The following is an 18195-nucleotide window of genomic DNA, read 5'->3' on the forward strand; positions in this document are numbered from 1 at the left end:
TACAGGCAGAGGCCGTGCACTGTGCTGCTGGCTGATGAATAATAAACATGTGATGTGCGTCTCTTCTTGGTGAGCCGGGAACCCAAGGACTCTTCTACGTTGCACTGAGAACATTTGACTCAGCAGCAGAGTTCCAACCGCCGCCTCCAAGGCTGTTCTCCCCAGGGAGTGCTGTCAGTGGGGGGAAGTAGGAAGGAAGGGGTGCAGAGGCTGCAGGCACCTAGGTGGGACGTGGCACTGCAGCACGCTCCCCGCCTCCAAGGAGGTTGCTGAAGGCTTTTGGCTGGGGCTGAGGCTCTCTGGGAGACGAGCCCACATTACCGATGCACCCACCCAGCAAGGAAGACCTGTTGAGAACATCCTCACAAACGGCTGAAGATAACAGGCTGGGACTCAGACACAGTACATGTTTTATTATTTAAAAAAATGCATAAAAACTATGACATGCTTCCCAAAGTTAGAGTCTCTATGTACATCTGCGCTTCCCAGGCACTTGCAGGGAGCATAGCCTTCTGCCCTCACTGCCAATGTGTGCACTGCACAGGCTTCTGCTAACCTTTGTTAGCTGTTATTTTCTCACCTGCATTGACAGCGATCCAGCTAAATGATGAAATAAGCCCGCACTGCCTGGGGTGTAAGGTTATGCAGTTTGTGACCAAGAAACCGTACTGGGCTTCCAGCTGTAGGGCAGCGTTGGGTAGTAGGAAACCTTAGAGAAAGGACCCGTGCCCGAGCCGCAGGCTGAACCTTCCCTTCCCTAGGAAGGCGCTCTCAGCAAGGGATGAAACTGGACCCAGGTTTTGTAGTTAGCTCCGCACCTGGCAACAGCCAAGAATGGGGCATCGAATGATAGGGCGTCCTGATACCAAGCCTGCAGTCTAACTTGGCTCATTGGTCCCAACCTCGCCAACCTGGCCAGCGACGACATTGGTGGTATTTGTGTCTGAGGAAAAGCAGTGTGGAATCCTACGTCCTGTGATACTGCTGAGTTTTCAGCACACTGAAAGTAAAACAAAAGAAGATCTAGCAAATATTTAGGATAACTAGAGTAAGATGCAGCTGCACTTCCTTGCTGGGAAACACTGCACAAAACAAATGCTGATTTTACATTAAAATATTAAATTATTAAAAACCACAAAAGCGCTTGCAGTTACAGTGAGTCAGACATGCTGATTGGAAAACAAAACCCAAAGAGCAAAACCATCTGTTTTGCCCCGTGTGGAAGGCTGCAGTGATACGGGTCTATGATCTGATGTGGCTTTTACAGTGTGCCAGAAGACCTCCTAAATAAGACAGCCAGTGGTTCTCAAGCTTCTCTGTGATAAGGACTCTCTCTTTAGAAAGAGATTTCCCTGTTGGCTCCTTCCCCCATCTCACACAGACCTTTTCCAAACTGACTTCAGACCTTCACCACAGCAGCTACAGCACTGGATTGTTTGAAAAAGTCAGAGGATGGTTAAAAAGAGAAAGATTAAAGGAATCCTATTCAAGCAAATACTGAATCCTGCTCCTGCTGAAAGTGATGCGTGTCTGCCATTCTCTACCCAAGCAGCCTCCTTCCTCTCCTGGAGGGCAGCACTTTGCATTAACTAGCACTGCTTCCCATGCTGCCGGCAAGTCCTCTCTACAGAGTTTCCTCTCAGTTCCTTTGAAGTTAGATTCTGTCCTCACCCATGCCAGCTGCTCTCCCTCCCTTTCCATTTGAAGGCCAGCTGCAAGGCTGGTCAGGCCTGACCTGGCACCAAACAGAAAAAAAACCCACAGAAAAGAGGTATGCGGGGTGGTGAGGGATGCTCCATTTTCTCTTCTTTTTTTCTCATTTCATCACTCACTGCAAGTCTGAGTACCTTAAAAGAGCCCTGGGCAGAGTGAGCAGTGAGTGTTACTGCATGAAATGTGCCAGATGTTCGGTGTTGGGTGAATGCAGATCTGCAGATCGCAGTTTGAGAACCACTGAGGTAGGCAAGATGTCTAGGCAGCACTGCTGAGTGAACACCAGGGGAACTTCCCCCGGTGTCCTGATGACGGTGTAAAAACCCACTAGTGTTTTCAGAGGTACCAGTCCCGAGGTCACGCAGCCAGGATCAAAGACAACATCTACACGAGAGCGAGCACTGACTGAACAGAAGGTGCATTCAGCTCTGCTCCAGCTGCCAGTGAGAAAGACCAGAGCAGAGGCTCTGACTGCCCACCTTGGCTTTGACCTTATTTCTGCGGGATGTGAACAGCCTGTCACTCTACCTCCTCCCTCCCCAAATCCAAAGGCATGTCAGGGCTGTGGTCCATCCAAGCTGTCCGCAACTGCAGCCCATACAGAAATGAAAGCTGCCAAAGCTGCCCAAGAGCTCCGGCCTGTGCTGTTTAAAGCCACTCCAGATCCGGCATCAGAGACTCAGGAGACTCAGCTCTGCGGCTGCACACATCCCATCCCAGGGAAGCAGAGTGTCACTGCTATGTACAGACTAACAACTTTTCTCTCCTTCCGCCTCCAGCTCATACAGAAGGCTTTTGTTCTCCCCTTCCTGCCCATCTGGATGCCTTTCACCCTCAACATCATCTCCAAGGCACAAGGGGCTCATGATGTAGCGATAGTCACTTGTGACAGCAGCAGCTGCTGCCCCAGCAATGGTCTCGTCACCGTCCGTGTTTCCAAAAGAGGTGTGCACGGCAGGGTCACTGACAGATGACTCTTTGTCCTTCCCAATGTTGACATAGAGAGGGTCTTGGCTTAAAGAGAGTGTGGACATCCTCCCCCGAATCATTTCCAGCTGGGACCGGAGCACTCCAAAGCTTGGGCGTAGCTTGGGCTCAGGATGCCAACATCTGCACATGAGATCGTAGCTGCAATACAGAAGAAGAGCACTGAGACACCACTCAGCCAGCCCTGCACAACCCAGCAGCAACTCTAGAGTGCGGCACAGGCTTCAAATGAAGGGACCCTTGCAGAAGCGAGCAGAGCCAGCTCTTCATGGGCTGTCAGAAGGCTCCATCTCAGCCCTGTAACACTGGAGCTTGGGCAGTCCTTCACCACTTCAACGGTGCCTTGGAAAAGAACTGCTACCTTAAGGCCCCCAAAATCCCTTAATGTAGGACATGGGTGAGTAGGTTCTGACCTCCATCAGAGCATTGGCTTCACTAAGCAGAGAAAACAGAGGATGGCAAGAATTCTAGCTTTGGTGTGTGATTATTAGCATAAAATTTGCACAACGAATGAGATGGGGTATGTCCCTGGAGCACTGCAAACATTTAGAGAGGCATTTACTTTTGCAGTCGCAATTAACAGACATGGAAACTTTTCTAAAGTTCATTGGTTTTGGCCCTGCATAGCTGACGGCACATGGGCAGGTTTTATGGATTTAAAATCCTTGTTTCTCCCTGTTTTCAAAAGCACTTTAATCAAAATAATTAGAGAGTACCAAAAAAAACCCCAAACCCTGAACTTCAAGGCCTGCCTAGTGCTGTCACTGGCCACAGGCCCCATCCTGCCACGCAGGCAGTGTTTATCCTGTGGTCAAACACCAGCTGAGAGTGCTGGTTGCCTGAGGGCCGATGGAAGGAGCTGTCATTGGCACCAGCGTCCACACAGAAACATGGGGTGATGCCTCCAGCATGGCTGGAGAATGGCCAGAGCCATCATTCTCCTTCCTGCACATCACCCACCAAAGCCACATCTGTGCTCCTGTTTCTTCATTGTCACCAGTTCTGTGGGACGCAGGGACAAAACAGTGCTGGCACTAGAAAACACCGCAGACAAATGACCTCAGTTAAACTTGTAAGTGGAAAAAATCTGAAGACGATCCTCGCTGGGAAATGAAGCATTTCATGATGGCCTTTACTATCAGCTTTATAAGCCTCTTGGATTTCACACTAGTTTTTATAGAAAGCTTCAGTGCCTCTGTTATCTCAATCCTGAATCGCGCCCCTTGCAAGTGGTTGAAATAACTATAAATGCTCCATATAAAATAGAAACTCCCTACTCTGCAGCAACAAATTAAATACATTCTTTTACCTGCCCTGTGAACAACAGAAATTCATGTGGAACTAAGGGAAAGAGCTACCAGCTGTACTGGATCAGCCCAACAGCCCACCAGGACCTCACTGCTGCCAGCAGCCATCAGCACGAGCCCAGGGATAGCGCACAAGCCGAGAGGTGAGCATGTAGGGAAGTGTTTGGAGCACATCCCCATGGGTCTCCATCAGGAGAGGCTCAATGGCTTCTCCAAATGAGGTTGTATACTTTTTGGTAGCTTCTTTATGCATTTTTCTTCAGTGTCTCGCAGCTCATTGCATCTCTTCTGTATTTTTGGCCTTTATAGCATCTTAAAAGTTCCACAGCTGGGAACCAAAGCTACTCACAGGTGTCAAGAGGCAGAGATACAATGAATTTAAGAAGTAGCATAACTGTGTTTTCATTTAAGCTTGGGAACGGTAAGAATGAATTGCTGAGCAGACACAGCTTCAGTAACAAGACACAGATTATTCTCTTACACACACACACAAAAAAAAGCAAAAAAAAAGCTGGGGAAAAGGAAGGCACATGAAATATATTCCATCATCATAGCAGGAAGGAAGGGGGTAGAAAGGGGACTTCTTGTTGTCCCTTTCACACAAGACGTACAGCTTTAAAAGACCACCAAAGCCAGTGTTTGTAGATAAGCCACAGGAATAAGGCAGGAGCACGGGCTGCAACACACCAGCAAACTACCTGAGTGCTTCCTTTAAGTCTGGAAATGCCTGAAACCAATATCCACAAGACTATTCTGGTTTTGTTTCCACCTGCAATTTAAGGTGGGATTCTGCTCTACAGAATGTTATATGTGTTCCTGTCTCCTATGTCTCTGTCATCCTACTATTTCTATGCAATTTTGATAACTGGACCCAGGTTTGAAAGGCTCACACAGCTTCTGCAATCTAGTTTCCTTACAATCTTGCATCAGGCTGTACCACGAAACTCATCTCTTTTCTTAGATGCTGGTCTGAAAAGACAAGGAGCAGTGAGCTTCTGGAAACACAGTTATAGTTTCCACACAGCCAGGAGCTTCTAGCATTTACACTGTTCAAACTCTTGAGCCAAGCTAGCTGCTTGCGGAGCTACCACAGGTTCCAGGGAGTTCTGCCAGCAGAGAGAATTTGAGAGCTAACCCAGAGACTTTATAGTAAATGCTTTTGTGTGATGGAAAGTGGATGGATTCAGGTTGCAGGGTCAGCCAGCTGCCCCCGTTTCCTTCCTGTAAGCCAAACTTCCCAAGGAACCATGTGTCTGCAGGGAGAGGAAGTACTCACACATCTTCCAGGCACTCCGGCGGCTGCTTCAGCCTGTTCCCACTGATGAGGTAGTTGTAGATTTCTGCATTCTCAATGCCAGCATAAGGGGTTTGCCCTCGAGTCACAATCTCCCACATGGTCACCCCGAACGCCCACTGAAAGGGAAGAGCACAGAGAACCAATGAACAGAGTTCCCTGCCTGTTGGGGTCACATCACGTGAGCAGCAGTGATGCTGGCCCAACTCTAACTAGAAAAAGAAATAAAATCAGATGCAGACGATGCCAACATGTCATCTCTTGAGCAGTACCACCCTGCAGTGGAGCAGAAGGCTCCTGGAGCTATTGCTGTCTCCCACCTACAAACTTCTCCCAGGCACCTCCTACGCAGCAAAGAAGAGTGGAGAAGGTATCAGAGCAGAAAAAAATAACAACCAAACATATAATAAATAAAAACAGGGGAAAAAAGACTCCCACCAGAAACTACCCCATGCCAAAGAAAAGGAAAGCAAAAATCTCAGATGAATGGGAGAAGTTATGGGGAGGATTGTTTAAGCACCGATACATTCATTCCATAGCTCCACCAATGCCTGCTGTGTGATGGAGTGCCATTGCTGCATACGTACACGAGTGTGTGCAACTGAGATTTAGATCACCTTCAGATTGTAATGCAGAAGAACAAAGAAAAAGAGTAAAAGTCTGTCCAAAGAGTAGAAAATGAGAAGGATAGGGAGACAAGAAAAGGAGAGGATAGGGGTAGGAAGTGAAAAATGAAGCATCGAAGGACAAGAGCAAAATGAGAAAAGGGTTCATCACTTCTGCCGTAAATCACTCATATTTTACATCTTGGGTTCTGAGAGCACTCAAGGCAGGTGTGTGACAGCCCCCAGATACAAACTACCAGGCAATCTCCCTTTCCCACCACCAGGGCCTTTCCCCATCCTCCACAATTACAGAAGGACTCCTCCACTGCTACAGAAATACAAGCGGTCCCCAAATGCATCAGAGCAAAACTCACCACATCACTGTGTGTTGTGTACAGATTATCTGCCAGACTTTCCAGAGCAAGCCACTTCACTGGCAGCTTGGAAGCACAGCCCTGACGGTAGTAGTCTCCACTGTAGATCTTCTTAGAAAGCCCAAAGTCTGCAACACTCACATTCATGTTCTCATCCAGCCTATGGGAAAGTTTTAATCACTAAGAAAAGCATTCATTGGCCACTTCAGGCAATAAAAGTGGTATGCCCAGGACTACTTGAGCAGGGAAGTCATCATGTATTACCCAGAAGGATAATGACTTAATCTACTTGACAACCGATGTGAAATAATTCAGTGGTCTCAAATCAGTTCCTTGGGACTAACAGAGAGATAATTAGGGATAAGAAAATAAACGAATGGCCATGTTCAGATGGCCTGCACTGTCATCCAAAGTGAACTCAGCTATTTTATAGAGGTTCAAAGATCAACAGTGTTTACCTGCATTGCTCACTGCTATCACTAAGGCCCATGCCCTGTATAAGCAATCAAAAAACACAAGGTACTTGCCTTGATGCATATTACAGCTGCCTAACCTATGTCTGCAAGCCATTCTCTTCAGGCCAAGTTAACGGTCTGAACTGCTGTCACACGCTTACCTAAACTTACACACTTCAGTAGGTAGTACGAGCAAAGCATATAAAGACATCATGCCTCCAGGCTGCATAAAGGAAGATGTGACTACACAAGCACTCAGCTTCCTATAAAGGAAGACTATTTTTTTTTAAATAAATATTATAAAATTGGAAAACAGTAGGAGTTTCTCAGCAGTGTCAATGCAGGCTAATTCATCATTGTTCTTTATGACTATCAGCCTCCTGTCTGTACAGCTGGACATTTAGATGCCTTTGGAAATCTGTGTCTTACTGCAGATTTCACTGGTTGTTGTCATTTTGTTCAGAGTTCTGCCTGCCAGAATGGGTTGTTCCTTTCCATTCCCAGGGAAGAAGCAGAGAGGAAAGAACAAAAAGGGACTTTTTCTTCACTTTGAAGCAGGCAAGGCAGTCTAGGGACATAAGTGTTCACCATGTAATTATTTTTAAAGGCATTCTCCACATTAGCCATTCTTCACCTGCTTCCCAGGAAATTCTCCATTTCTTATACTTCAATAATCAAGTCTTCAAAAGAGATACAAGGAATAGAGATTTCAGACTATATTTAAAGCTTCTTTCTTTCTGACCCAGATGAACCCTTTCTCTTCTGCTGGTTATGTTATAAAGTGGAACAAATAGCCCACGCTGACACACAGCGTTGCAATCAACCCTCTGATAATATATATATGTCCAAACCAATGATGGAGTAGTTTCTTCTAAATATGGTCGGTTTGAAGCTCAACTGAAGGCTAACAGTTGCCCCCCACAGTACCACCACCACCACATACATGTACACTCGCGGACAAGACTCTCCTATGCCTGCCGTCACCTAGATGCAAGGGCCAGCATCCCCCAAGAAGATCCCTCCCCACTTCTGTTGTGCAAAGGGCTTCTCATCCCTCTCTCATCCATTCTGGCCTTTCTTTTCTCTAGAAGTTGATGGTCTGTGGTTCACTTACATGCAGTTCCGAGCTGCAAGGTCTCTGTGTATGAAATTTTTTGAGCTCAAGTACTCCATCCCACTGGCAATGTCGATCATGAACTTAAGGAGTGTCTGAACAGGCAAGTTCTGAAAGAAATAACTGAGTTATTTCAACTTTCAACTTCTTACATCAATCTTGCAACATTTTCTACTAGTATACAGAACAGGGACAGGAGGTTACAGGGAAAGCAGGAGTTGGTTCTCGGTGTGCACGGGATTAAATACTTCAACATCTGATCCCAATCAGAGCTTCCTCTGGTGTCAAAATCTGATCATCTGCCAGTTCCTCTGTGAGACTGAACCCAAAATGATCTGAGCACATTCTCTGAAAATCCATGCCCTCCCTAAAGGAACTTTACAATAACAAAGACTTACAAAAGGGTTTTCCCCGATCCTTGACATCAGCAGAAAAGCATGAAGGTCTCCATGCTTCATGAAGGGCAGGATCACCATGGGAATTGGGAGACGGCCCTTGGGACGGCTCCGCAGACTGACTCCTAGTGAATGCACACACAGCAAGGGGGATTTAGCAAACAGAGCAGGCCCAGGGGGAATCATGTGCTGGTGGGCACATGAGGCTGGGGGGGATGGTGCAGGAGTGAGCGGCACTGCAGGCTTACCAATCAGCTTAGTGACGTGTGGGTGGTCAAACTCCTTCATACATGCAGCCTCCCGCAGGAACTCCTCGATGTCAGTGGAGGTGAAGATGTCCGCTGGAAGAAAAGGTCACTGTAAATTTTCCTCTTTGGTCCTCCGGTGAATGGCTCCAAAAGACATTACAGATAATGACCTTCAGAAGCTTGTTCTTTGTGGAGGTTTTGCACATCCTCCCAAACCTACATCTAGATGAGGCAGAGCCTGACACTTTCTTCTGGGACGGTAGGCAGTAAGCATGCATCACAGACATCTGGCAAATTGCTTCTTGGCATAGGAAAGACCTGCCAATTAGCAGCTCTTTTCTCAGCAACAACTTTCCTTGGAAGCCATAGAAATCATGTGTGCACTAGAGATGTAAGAATAAATTAGCTGAAAGGGCCTAGACTACAGTTTCAGGGAGAGGAGATGGCATACAGAATTAAAGAAAATGTTATGACTGAGGAGATGGCTGGAGACCCCAGCAGGGGTTGCAGAGCTCAGTTCATCTCTGATGAGGACAGCATGAGAGATCCATACTTCTCCACCTCTTAGCACAACTGAGTCTTGCTAGAGCTCAGACTTCTTAAATGACCTCAGTACTGGAGAGATTGGACCAAATTTATTAGTGACGTGTGTCAATATAAATGTGGAGAAAACAACTTGTCGCTATTACTCCAGACTTACAGAAGTATAACGATATAATCGAGAATTAGCCCAGCAGACTACTTCCCCCACTGGTGCTGCTGAATGTAGTCGGAGCCCTCCAGTTCTGCTATGAGATCAGACTCAGACTTGCAGGGGAATATTTGCGTTCTTTGCTTTAGGGAAGTCATTTAATATGATGCAGAAGACAGAAGTACACTATTTCATTTCTACAGCCAGAGGAGAAATAAAGGTCCCTCTAGAGGGTAACAGAGTTCCCAAGTCAGATGCTTGAAGGCAGACAGTTTGACTATCCAGTAAACTTCTTGCAAACTGATTAGAATGATTGCAGAGACTGGAGAAAATGTTTTAATTCACACTGCTGTGGTATCAGCATACTCAGCACAAACTGGCACTCTGTGGCAGCCAGTTTTAACTTCAAAGGTATACAAGTATGATTCTGATTTCAATCAGTCACAGTTAATTTCTGCCTTACAGGCAACAGGGCTAAAATAACATAGGTTAACACATGTATATGTATATGCACATACTTGCTTTCACTTACACCTATGAATTGCTTTTTGTGTCACACATCTCCACCCGATGAACATTAGCTGCCCTTGCTCTGTACACTCTTCCAGCGACTGATTGGAAGGAAGTTAGACTACTTTGCCACCTACTGCTGACTACATCATTAGCACAAAACAGACCTGCCTGAGCTGCCTGTGCCAGGTGATATTGTGCTGTTGTTGAATCAAGAAATTGAATGAGATCCTCTGCACACAAAACCTTCAGCTAACTGCAGCTATGACATGCTTTTGGTTGCAATCACCACGTGCTGCATGCTGTACAACCAGTTGAGGTAGTGTAGGTCCTTCCTTCAAGAGCTTCCACTGCAAAAGGACTTAATAAAGGAGAGGGAGAGAATGTTGGTAGAAGGGCTGAGTGGGAAGCTCAGAAAGGAAAAAGGAAGAATGTCAGTAGATGTCTGATGGAGAATAGGACAGACAGCATTTAATCTTTCCAAGCTCTCTTCTCTCTTAAGTACTCCAGGTAGCCCCGCTCCCACTTACCTTTCAGCATCTTCACTGCCACTTTCTGGAAAGAGCCATCATCTAGCTTCAGTAGTGCCTCTCGAACTGATCCGAACTCTCCTGTGAAATAACCAGAGCAGGCAGTGAAGGAACAGCTTTTAGTGAGGAAAGTATGATTTACAGCAGGGTCACACTGGGGGTCGCTGACAGGGAAGCTGAGTAAGCATAAGAAACACAGCTACCAGCTTCATTTTTCATTCTGCAACTCGAGTCAGCAGCTTTCAGCATACTTGGGCCTAGTAGCCCTGGTAGCACAATCAGCAGACAGAGGCCACTGTGCCAGCAGTCCAGAAAGGAAAACAAGAGGGAAAGTAAGCAATCCTCTACCAAGTGGACAATGCAACCACAGTATGGGCTGGGACCTTAGGCAGACATTTCTGGAGAAATCACATCACGAGGAATGCAGCCAAGTGCAATTCTGATCAGAGAAGGGGCTGTGAGCAGTAAGTGGATGGACTGGATGAGGAAGTTCCCGGTGCAGACCATTCTTGGAGGTGACAGCTGTCAGAGATGACAGCCCAGTAGTGGTGCCAGCACTCAATCACTTGAGACGCAATCAGGTCTTATCTCTCAAAATTCAGGGAACGACTTGCATGAATCATTGCTGGCTAGACAAAATATACAACACTTTCTTCTGTGTGTGTGACACGTCAGTTCATATAAGGAAGAGTTTACCCTTGTGTTTTCTCTAAGGGAGATGAGAGGAAATGCAAACAGTCAAATCTTCTTCAAATTATTTTATCCTGAAGTGGCTTTACACCCACAGCATAAGAGACTCTTAGCATTAGTTCTGGGTCTAGAATTGCTCTCCCAAATTTTGTAACTGATTACCCCATCCAAAATCCGTTTCTATGAAAGTCTCTGGTACTGGAGAAGAGGAAGTAAAACATGATACTCAAGACGCATACCCCAGAACATTATCTTTCCACTGGCTTTTCAGTGTCCTTCACTGCTGTGTGGCATGAGCTTATTTCACAATAATAGTATGCAGCGGATATCAGACCAAAGAAGAAGAGAAAAAGAAGGATCTGAGCAATTTTGTATTGCTTCTGCATTGTGGAGCTTTTCTCAGCTGCAGAGTCAGCAGAACCCCAGATAACACAGCCATGCCCTCTCTTAACCCACATGCTGAAAAGAGGTTGGGTGAGTGGGGCTGACAAAGTAGAACAGATCCTGCCAGCCAGCATCCTTCCACCAAGGACCCAACGGCAGCCAATTTCTACTTTGTTACTTGTTGAGGGGTCAGCCCAGAAATGTTTGAAGGATCCCAGAAACCGGCCAAAAGCTGACACTGTTGAATTACTTAGTATTGTTCAGCCCTCTGGCCTTCGGCACTAAGGTCATCTTCCTGACTTAAAGAGCCTTCAGGAACACATCTGTTCTGGAAGGGTTGGAACAGAATACAGCTCCCAGTGGGACAGGGTCAAGAGAATGCAATAACACTAGTCTCGTTAAGAAAAAGGAAGCCAAACACTTCAGCTCTCTTTTGTATGTGACTCCTGACTCATGATCCTCTCTTAGTTACTTGTGTTATTGTTACGCACTTTCACTTGAGAAGAAGGAAAGTCAGATTTGACAGTTAGGACACTAGTCTGCAGTTTGGGAAATCTAAACTCAAAAGGCTCTTTTGCAGAGTTTCTGGGCCATTTTTTTTAGCTAAAGTTAGGTGAAAAGCATCCCAACTTTATTTTGCCCGTTCCTCATGACCAGAAAAGCTGAGAGAAAAGGTAGGTAAGAAGCAAGAACTCCAAAAGGTCCTGAATATGGACAAATGCCAGCAAAATTCAGTACTTGTTCCAGATATGCCTGTTTAAGAGCTCAAACTAACATTGGAGCCAAACCACTTGACATGTTGCAAATATCTGAAATCGAATCAGTGTGTGTTTTGAGGCATTGGAGTGTCTGTAGTAGATCATCTGCCTCTGTATTGTTGCAGCATATTTGAATGTGTAAACTGCAGGAATTCTATAGCACCGCTTTTTAAATAGAACAGAGCAGGAGAAGTTTTAAGTGAATACTCCTTTGTTTAAACCTCTGAAAAACAATCACACCCCAGAGAATCAACAGCTCAGGAAAGCTGAACATACACTGCAGTTCAGGACTCTGTAGAGCCACACTGGCTTAGCCAATATCCCCTTAGTTATGCTAAACCTTTGAAATGTCTTACCCTAGAGGAAAGCGCCATTTAAATGCAATCTACAAACAGAAGGACAGAAAACAAGCTACTTATAATTGCTTCTCCCTACTCAGCAGTAACGGTAACTCCAGCAGACTTTAATGCATAGTCTGCACAGTCTTGTTCAGCTTTTGGTTCTTACCCTTGCCTAACATTCGTCCCAAGGTGAACTGCTGCTCCTGGATAAGGACATCTTTGAGTTTTGTCTTCAGCTCATCACTGATCCCTACGCTTTCCACTGGAGGGAAAAAAACCAAAAAAACAAAGAGTAAAAATCAGGGATACTTCAATGTTCTGTCACAACATCAAGAGTCACCTGACCTGATTCCAGCTCCTGTCTGATTTCCATAAAGCAGGATGAAAAAGGAAGAGTTCCTTCCCACATCTTCCAGTCTCACCACAGACAAGACCAGTAACTTTGAGCCACAAGAAAACATCTTTTTCATTACCAAAAGCACTGAAAGGGAGAGGCTGTGATAGCACTGCCCTTAATCACACCAAGAGCAACTGGAACACAGAACTATTGTGAATAACTGAGAAGACAGAATGCAAAGAGAAGGGACACCTGATGGATTCTGGCTCATATGGACTCATTTGAGTTGATGGAGCTGCACCAGCTTTCAGTAGTCTGACCAGCTGGCCTTCACACTATTTTAAGTATGCTACAGTTCTCACAGTACCTGTCTGAATGTTCAAGCCTGTAGCAAACTGTGCTTAGAGCACGCTGCTAGCATTGTTAAGCCTCACTCATCTGACTATTACATTCTAGTCCAGTCAGAACAGTGTGAAACAGGGACAGGGAAGTGGCGAATTTATACTTCGCACTAAAATATAAAATGACTGTAACTGTAATTGGCAAGGAAATGTTGTTATGTACTAAGATGGTAACAGCAACTCACAGAATTGTAGGGATTGGAAGGGACCTCTAGAGATCATCAAGTCCAACCCCCCTGCCAAAGCAGGTTCCCTACACCACAATGCACAGGTAGGCGTCCAGGCGTCCTGCCTTTCGCTTTTGTCATCACCCACAGATTGCCTAAATCTCGTTGGAAATTATCCCATAGTCTTGATCCAAAACCACCAGTTTCAGGGAAAACAGAGAGGACAGTGCATGCATGAACACAGTTTCCCAAGTAGAATCACTGAGGTAACTGGACTTACATGTTGCTTCAATGAGCTCTGGGCCCTCCCTGTTGAAAGACCTGGCAGCTCTGAAATGGACAGCTGGATCCCCTCTGCCAACCACACTGCCAAAGGCATGGCTAGAAAGCAGAAAAGACATGCAGAGCCTTGATGGCAAAGGCCATTCAATTCTGAAGGGTGTGACAGACAGTTTGCGTGACTATACTTAAGCCGCAACATATTTTTTGTAAAATAATCAGTCAGAAAACCACACTGGGGGAGAAACAAAGATGTCTCTTAAGCAGCACTAGGAGAAACTCCCTTACCCAAATCGAGTCTCCTTTCTTCTTTTTCGAAGGAGAATAAGAGCCAGGGCAACAGCTGTGACCAGAGCTGTGAGAATGCCCAGTGCCACAGGAACCCAGGACGTCCCATAAGGAGGCTGTCTCTGACCACCTAGATGATGCAGAAAGCACTAGTCAGCAAATACAAGAATGCAAATGGTAAACAGCCCACATCAGGATACATAAATATTTTGCTTTTAAATGGAAAAGCCATCTTTCTGATTTTCATCAAATCATCGTGCACTGAACTTGGCATAAACAGCTACCCAGTCCATCTAGCTGCTGAACGCAGCGATGACAGAGCAGATACATGCAGCTATCAGAGCCTATTCTTAATTTTGACCACCCAGAAAGTAAAAGGCACTGCTCCAGATTAAACTACTTTACGTGACTTCATGATCTGCAGTTTCAAGACAAAAAGACTATTTAAAAAGGGGATTTTGCATACAATTGGAGGCAGCCAGCAGAGCCTTGACCAGGCTACAGAGTACTGCCCAAATGCCAACCAGATAACATTTTGAGAGACAAAAGCTCTTCCTAGCAATCTGATAGAGACTGTTTACACTCCCCCTCCCACAAAGAGAGCCTGGCTATTGGCTCTTAACCTCTCAGTGTTGTTTGCTTCTTTTTTATTTTGTAATAACCCTCTGCCAAAGAGAAGCAAGTTTTTCAAAGCGCCCCACAAGTCAAGAAAGAAGTCAAGCAGCATTCAGGTTACAAGTCTTGTCTAATATTTGCCTTCAGATTAGATATATTTTTGACTACAAACCTCTCCTCTTCACAAGGAAATGGACACGTTGCCAATCTGAGTAAGCAACAAGGGAAGGAAGATACTGCAGCAATATGGCTATGAAGAGAAGAATATGATCTATGCTAGGCAAACAACAGATAAATTAATCCAATTCCCTGAGAGATTCCTTCTCCAAATAAAATTGCTGATGACTAAATGCTAATTTGAATAGGTTTATTAAAATCTAATGTAACCCTTGTATCTCCGATTTGTTTAAAGAACAAACAAGTTGCAGGTAAGAGATCTCTAAGCATTTTTCATCTTCATGCTCCCTTGCTCACCTTCAGTTGTCAACTATGCTTTACCAGAAGCTAAGGATGAGTCATTTCTGATGGTATAAATAATCCTATTGTGGTGCATATCATAAGAGTATAAGTAAACCTGTCCTTAAAAGAGGTGTTAGGATAATGGGCTGAGATTTGGATTAACCTCTGCACAGATGAGCAGAAAGGAGTAAGATATTCCAACAGGCGGAGTCTTGGCAGGCAAAGGGCTTCTGCAGCTTGTTTACTGATTGCACTGTCAAGCCTTACCATCCACGTTTTCAAGGAAGCATTGTTAGTCTATTAAACAGGCAGGGCTTAAGGAAACAGAGCTCTGGAGAATTCTCCACTTACAAAAAATGATCAGAGCTAGCACCTATCCATCAGCATCTTATCTTCAGTGATTCTGATTCTCTTTCCACACAGAGAGTTTTATAGGCTCCTGGTTTTACTACGCCCTTTTTTGCTCAACCTTTTGACCTGGCCTTCAAGGCTGCTAATGAGGAGGGAAGGGGATCTGAAACAGAAGTGTAAAAATCCTCAAGCCAATCAGTTGGGGCGTTCCCATCAAACAATCAGGGGAGAAACAGGGAACAACACTGATGTAAAAGATCCTTTCTGATAGCTAACAATAAGGTTTCCCTGGCCCCACAGTGAGACAAGCCTCTCTCAGTCTATTTATCTACTCTGTCTGCTCTGGCCTGGTAGAGAGCAGGGATTTAGGTCACTTCAAGGGAGGGGTTTCTCCAAAACGAGGACAGATGAAAACAAAACAAATCCAAGTGATTCTCCTTGTTTCTAAACTGCTAGGAGTCAAGAGCCCATCCCAGTTTATAGCAAACATGTCAGAAACAGAAATGAATGTTGAAATTCACTGCTTCTCCTGCTCTGCCCCAGATCTTGGTTTCCCTCTCCTCCCACTGAGCTAAGGAGGATGGCTGGAGCCCAAGAAGGAGTTGCCTCTCCCTCCCCACCTCTGCTTCTTTCCCATCTCTTGCTCTCCTCTCTCCTGACCAGCACATGCCTTAAGACTGCACAAGGCAGATGGAAAGACAGTGTTACCGGATAAGCGTAAATGAGGATTTACGGGCCTTTTGATGATGAAAGAAGCCTTTTTATTTCTGTAGGAAGCCTTCTATTGCAAAGGTGTGCAAAAACAACCCAAGAAACCTCTCCTGCCTGTAATCATGAAGATTACAGATAGAAAAAAAATACGCTATTAGGCTATTCCTTTCCTCTCTCTGCAGTGAAAAAGAGAGGTTTACACTGGGAATGCTTCTGAACATACTAAAATGCTCTTTGTTAATGGTGCACAAGATCTCTGCATAGCCAGGGTGGAGCTCTACTAGCTTGCTGTGATGACAAATATGCCTTAAAGTTTATACAAGCTTAGTCATCCCTGCTGCCGCACTGGGAGCTGGTCAGAAACCACCCCTGGCATTTCTCACTGAAAGCAACCAGTGCCAACCTGCTATTTTAGGAAGGGAAGCAACTTATATTTTCTACCAGGCCTGCAACAAAACTGCGGTATTTCTGCAGTTCTGCTGTTTAAGGCCAATCAGCTTTTCCACAGTGAACCTTTATTTCCAGACCATTACTACTGTGAACTGAAGCCGAGAAAACTGACAAAGGATTCATAACAAATATACACGCTTTCAGATAGCACTTGGCCAAAGTATGTGCTGCTCCCTGATGCCTTTTTGAAGTGGTTTGTAAATAAAAACAAGCAAACATTTTGTGTTTCTAGGATTATCCTATTCTAGCTCCCTGTAATATGCAAATCCTATACATTCCCTGGGGCTTCTTGCCAGTGCTGGACATTTTCCAAAGGGATTTTCTAGTCCTTTCAGGTGCTTTGTGGCACATTTGGGTGCCACAAAAAAGACCAACAGGAGAAACACATTGACGGAGCAGATGATCATCCTCTACTAGAGACAGCTCTGATACTCCACCCTTCCATTTCAGCTCCATGGACAAGGACTTGGGGGTTCTGGAGGATAAAAAGCTTGATGCAAGTCACATATGCCAGCAGTGCATGCTTGTAGCCCAGAAGGCCAACTGTCATCCTGGGCTGTATCAAAAGAAGGGAGACCATCAGGGAGAGGGAGGTGAGTGTTCCCTCTACTCTGCCCTTCTAAGACACCATCTGGAGTATTATGTCCAGACCCAGGGCCTCTAGTACAGAAAGGGTATAGAGGCATTGGAATGGGTTCAGAGGAGGGTCACAGAGATGATCAAAGGGGTGGAGAACCTCCCCTATGGAGAAAGGCTAAAGACATTGGCCCTGTTTAGCTTGGAGAAGACTCTGGGGAGACTTCACTGAGACCTTCCAGTGCTTGAAGGGAGCTTACAAGCAAGAGGGAGACTGACTTTTTACATGGTCTGATAGTGACAGGACAAGAGGGAAAGGCTTTAAACTGAAAGCTTGAAGATTTATATTAGATGTTAGGAGGAAAATTTTTACTGAGGTAGTGAGTCACTGGCACAGGCTGCCCAGAGAGTCTGTGGATGCCCCATCCCTGGTGGTGTCCGAGATGAGGTTGGATGGGGCCTGATCTGGTGCCTGATATAGTGCGTGGCAGTCCTGCTATAGCAGGAGTTTGGAACTGAATGATCTTTAATGTCTCTTTCAACCCAAGTCTATGCGTTCTTCTTTAAATATTTGGGGACTTTGATTCTACAGTGAGTGTGCTCACACAAACCATCAGTACAGCCCTCATCACAGGAACTGGGTTGCCAAAGGCCTTTCTGAGACACCTGCATGTTAAAGCCAGCATAAGTACACTGCTGCATACAGCCCTCCCCTTGCTGCTCTGTCCTGTTTCTCCAGCTCTGAGAGGCCCCCTCTAGGCTCCCATCATTTCTAAGCCCAGAAGAATCCATGTTAATGTGACTGACCAAAAGAGGTATGTGGCTTGGGAAGAAAGGAGTGACAAGTGGGGCAACACCAGAGATGACAGATTTCAGTCTTGTTCTGTTTCTAGCTCCTGTTGCAGGACAAAATCCATCTCCTCATACACCACCCAGAACTTATCCATACCCCAGCTTCTACTTCCTATTTACTGTGAAATGCAAGTGGCAAGCAAACCAGCACGGATGAGCCAACCTGACGTTTTCCTCTAGGGACATGCTCTGTGCACGCATGCTCTTTGCCCCCAGCGCACAGTTCCACAGAGTCCAATCTGTAAAGCACAGCTGCTGTACCATGACCTTCCCTCCTACCAGTAGCTCAGCCTCTCCATGGAGAGTGCTACGC

The 18195-nt window shown here is 45.6% G+C and overlaps 1 protein-coding gene across 1 annotated transcript in view; it reads right to left on the reverse strand.

Annotated features, from left to right (window-relative positions):
* Positions 1–393: 393 nt before the first annotated feature.
* The window catches only part of TYRO3 (TYRO3 protein tyrosine kinase), a 39186-nt gene continuing 21384 nt past the window's right edge, over positions 394–18195 (reverse strand). The window contains exons 10-19 of the mRNA XM_072338986.1: positions 13869–13998; positions 13582–13682; positions 12563–12658; positions 10224–10304; positions 8493–8585; positions 8248–8369; positions 7850–7959; positions 6281–6440; positions 5284–5420; positions 394–2841 (exon numbers count right to left, since the gene is read on the reverse strand). Of these exons, the coding sequence (XP_072195087.1) occupies positions 2463–2841; positions 5284–5420; positions 6281–6440; positions 7850–7959; positions 8248–8369; positions 8493–8585; positions 10224–10304; positions 12563–12658; positions 13582–13682; positions 13869–13998 (1409 nt within the window). The 3' untranslated portion in view covers positions 394–2462. The remainder of the gene's footprint in view (positions 2842–5283; positions 5421–6280; positions 6441–7849; positions 7960–8247; positions 8370–8492; positions 8586–10223; positions 10305–12562; positions 12659–13581; positions 13683–13868; positions 13999–18195) is intronic.

The sequence above is a fragment of the Excalfactoria chinensis genome, chromosome 5 (genome assembly GCF_039878825.1).
Source record: "Excalfactoria chinensis isolate bCotChi1 chromosome 5, bCotChi1.hap2, whole genome shotgun sequence".
Classification (NCBI taxonomy): Eukaryota; Metazoa; Chordata; class Aves; order Galliformes; family Phasianidae; genus Excalfactoria; species Excalfactoria chinensis.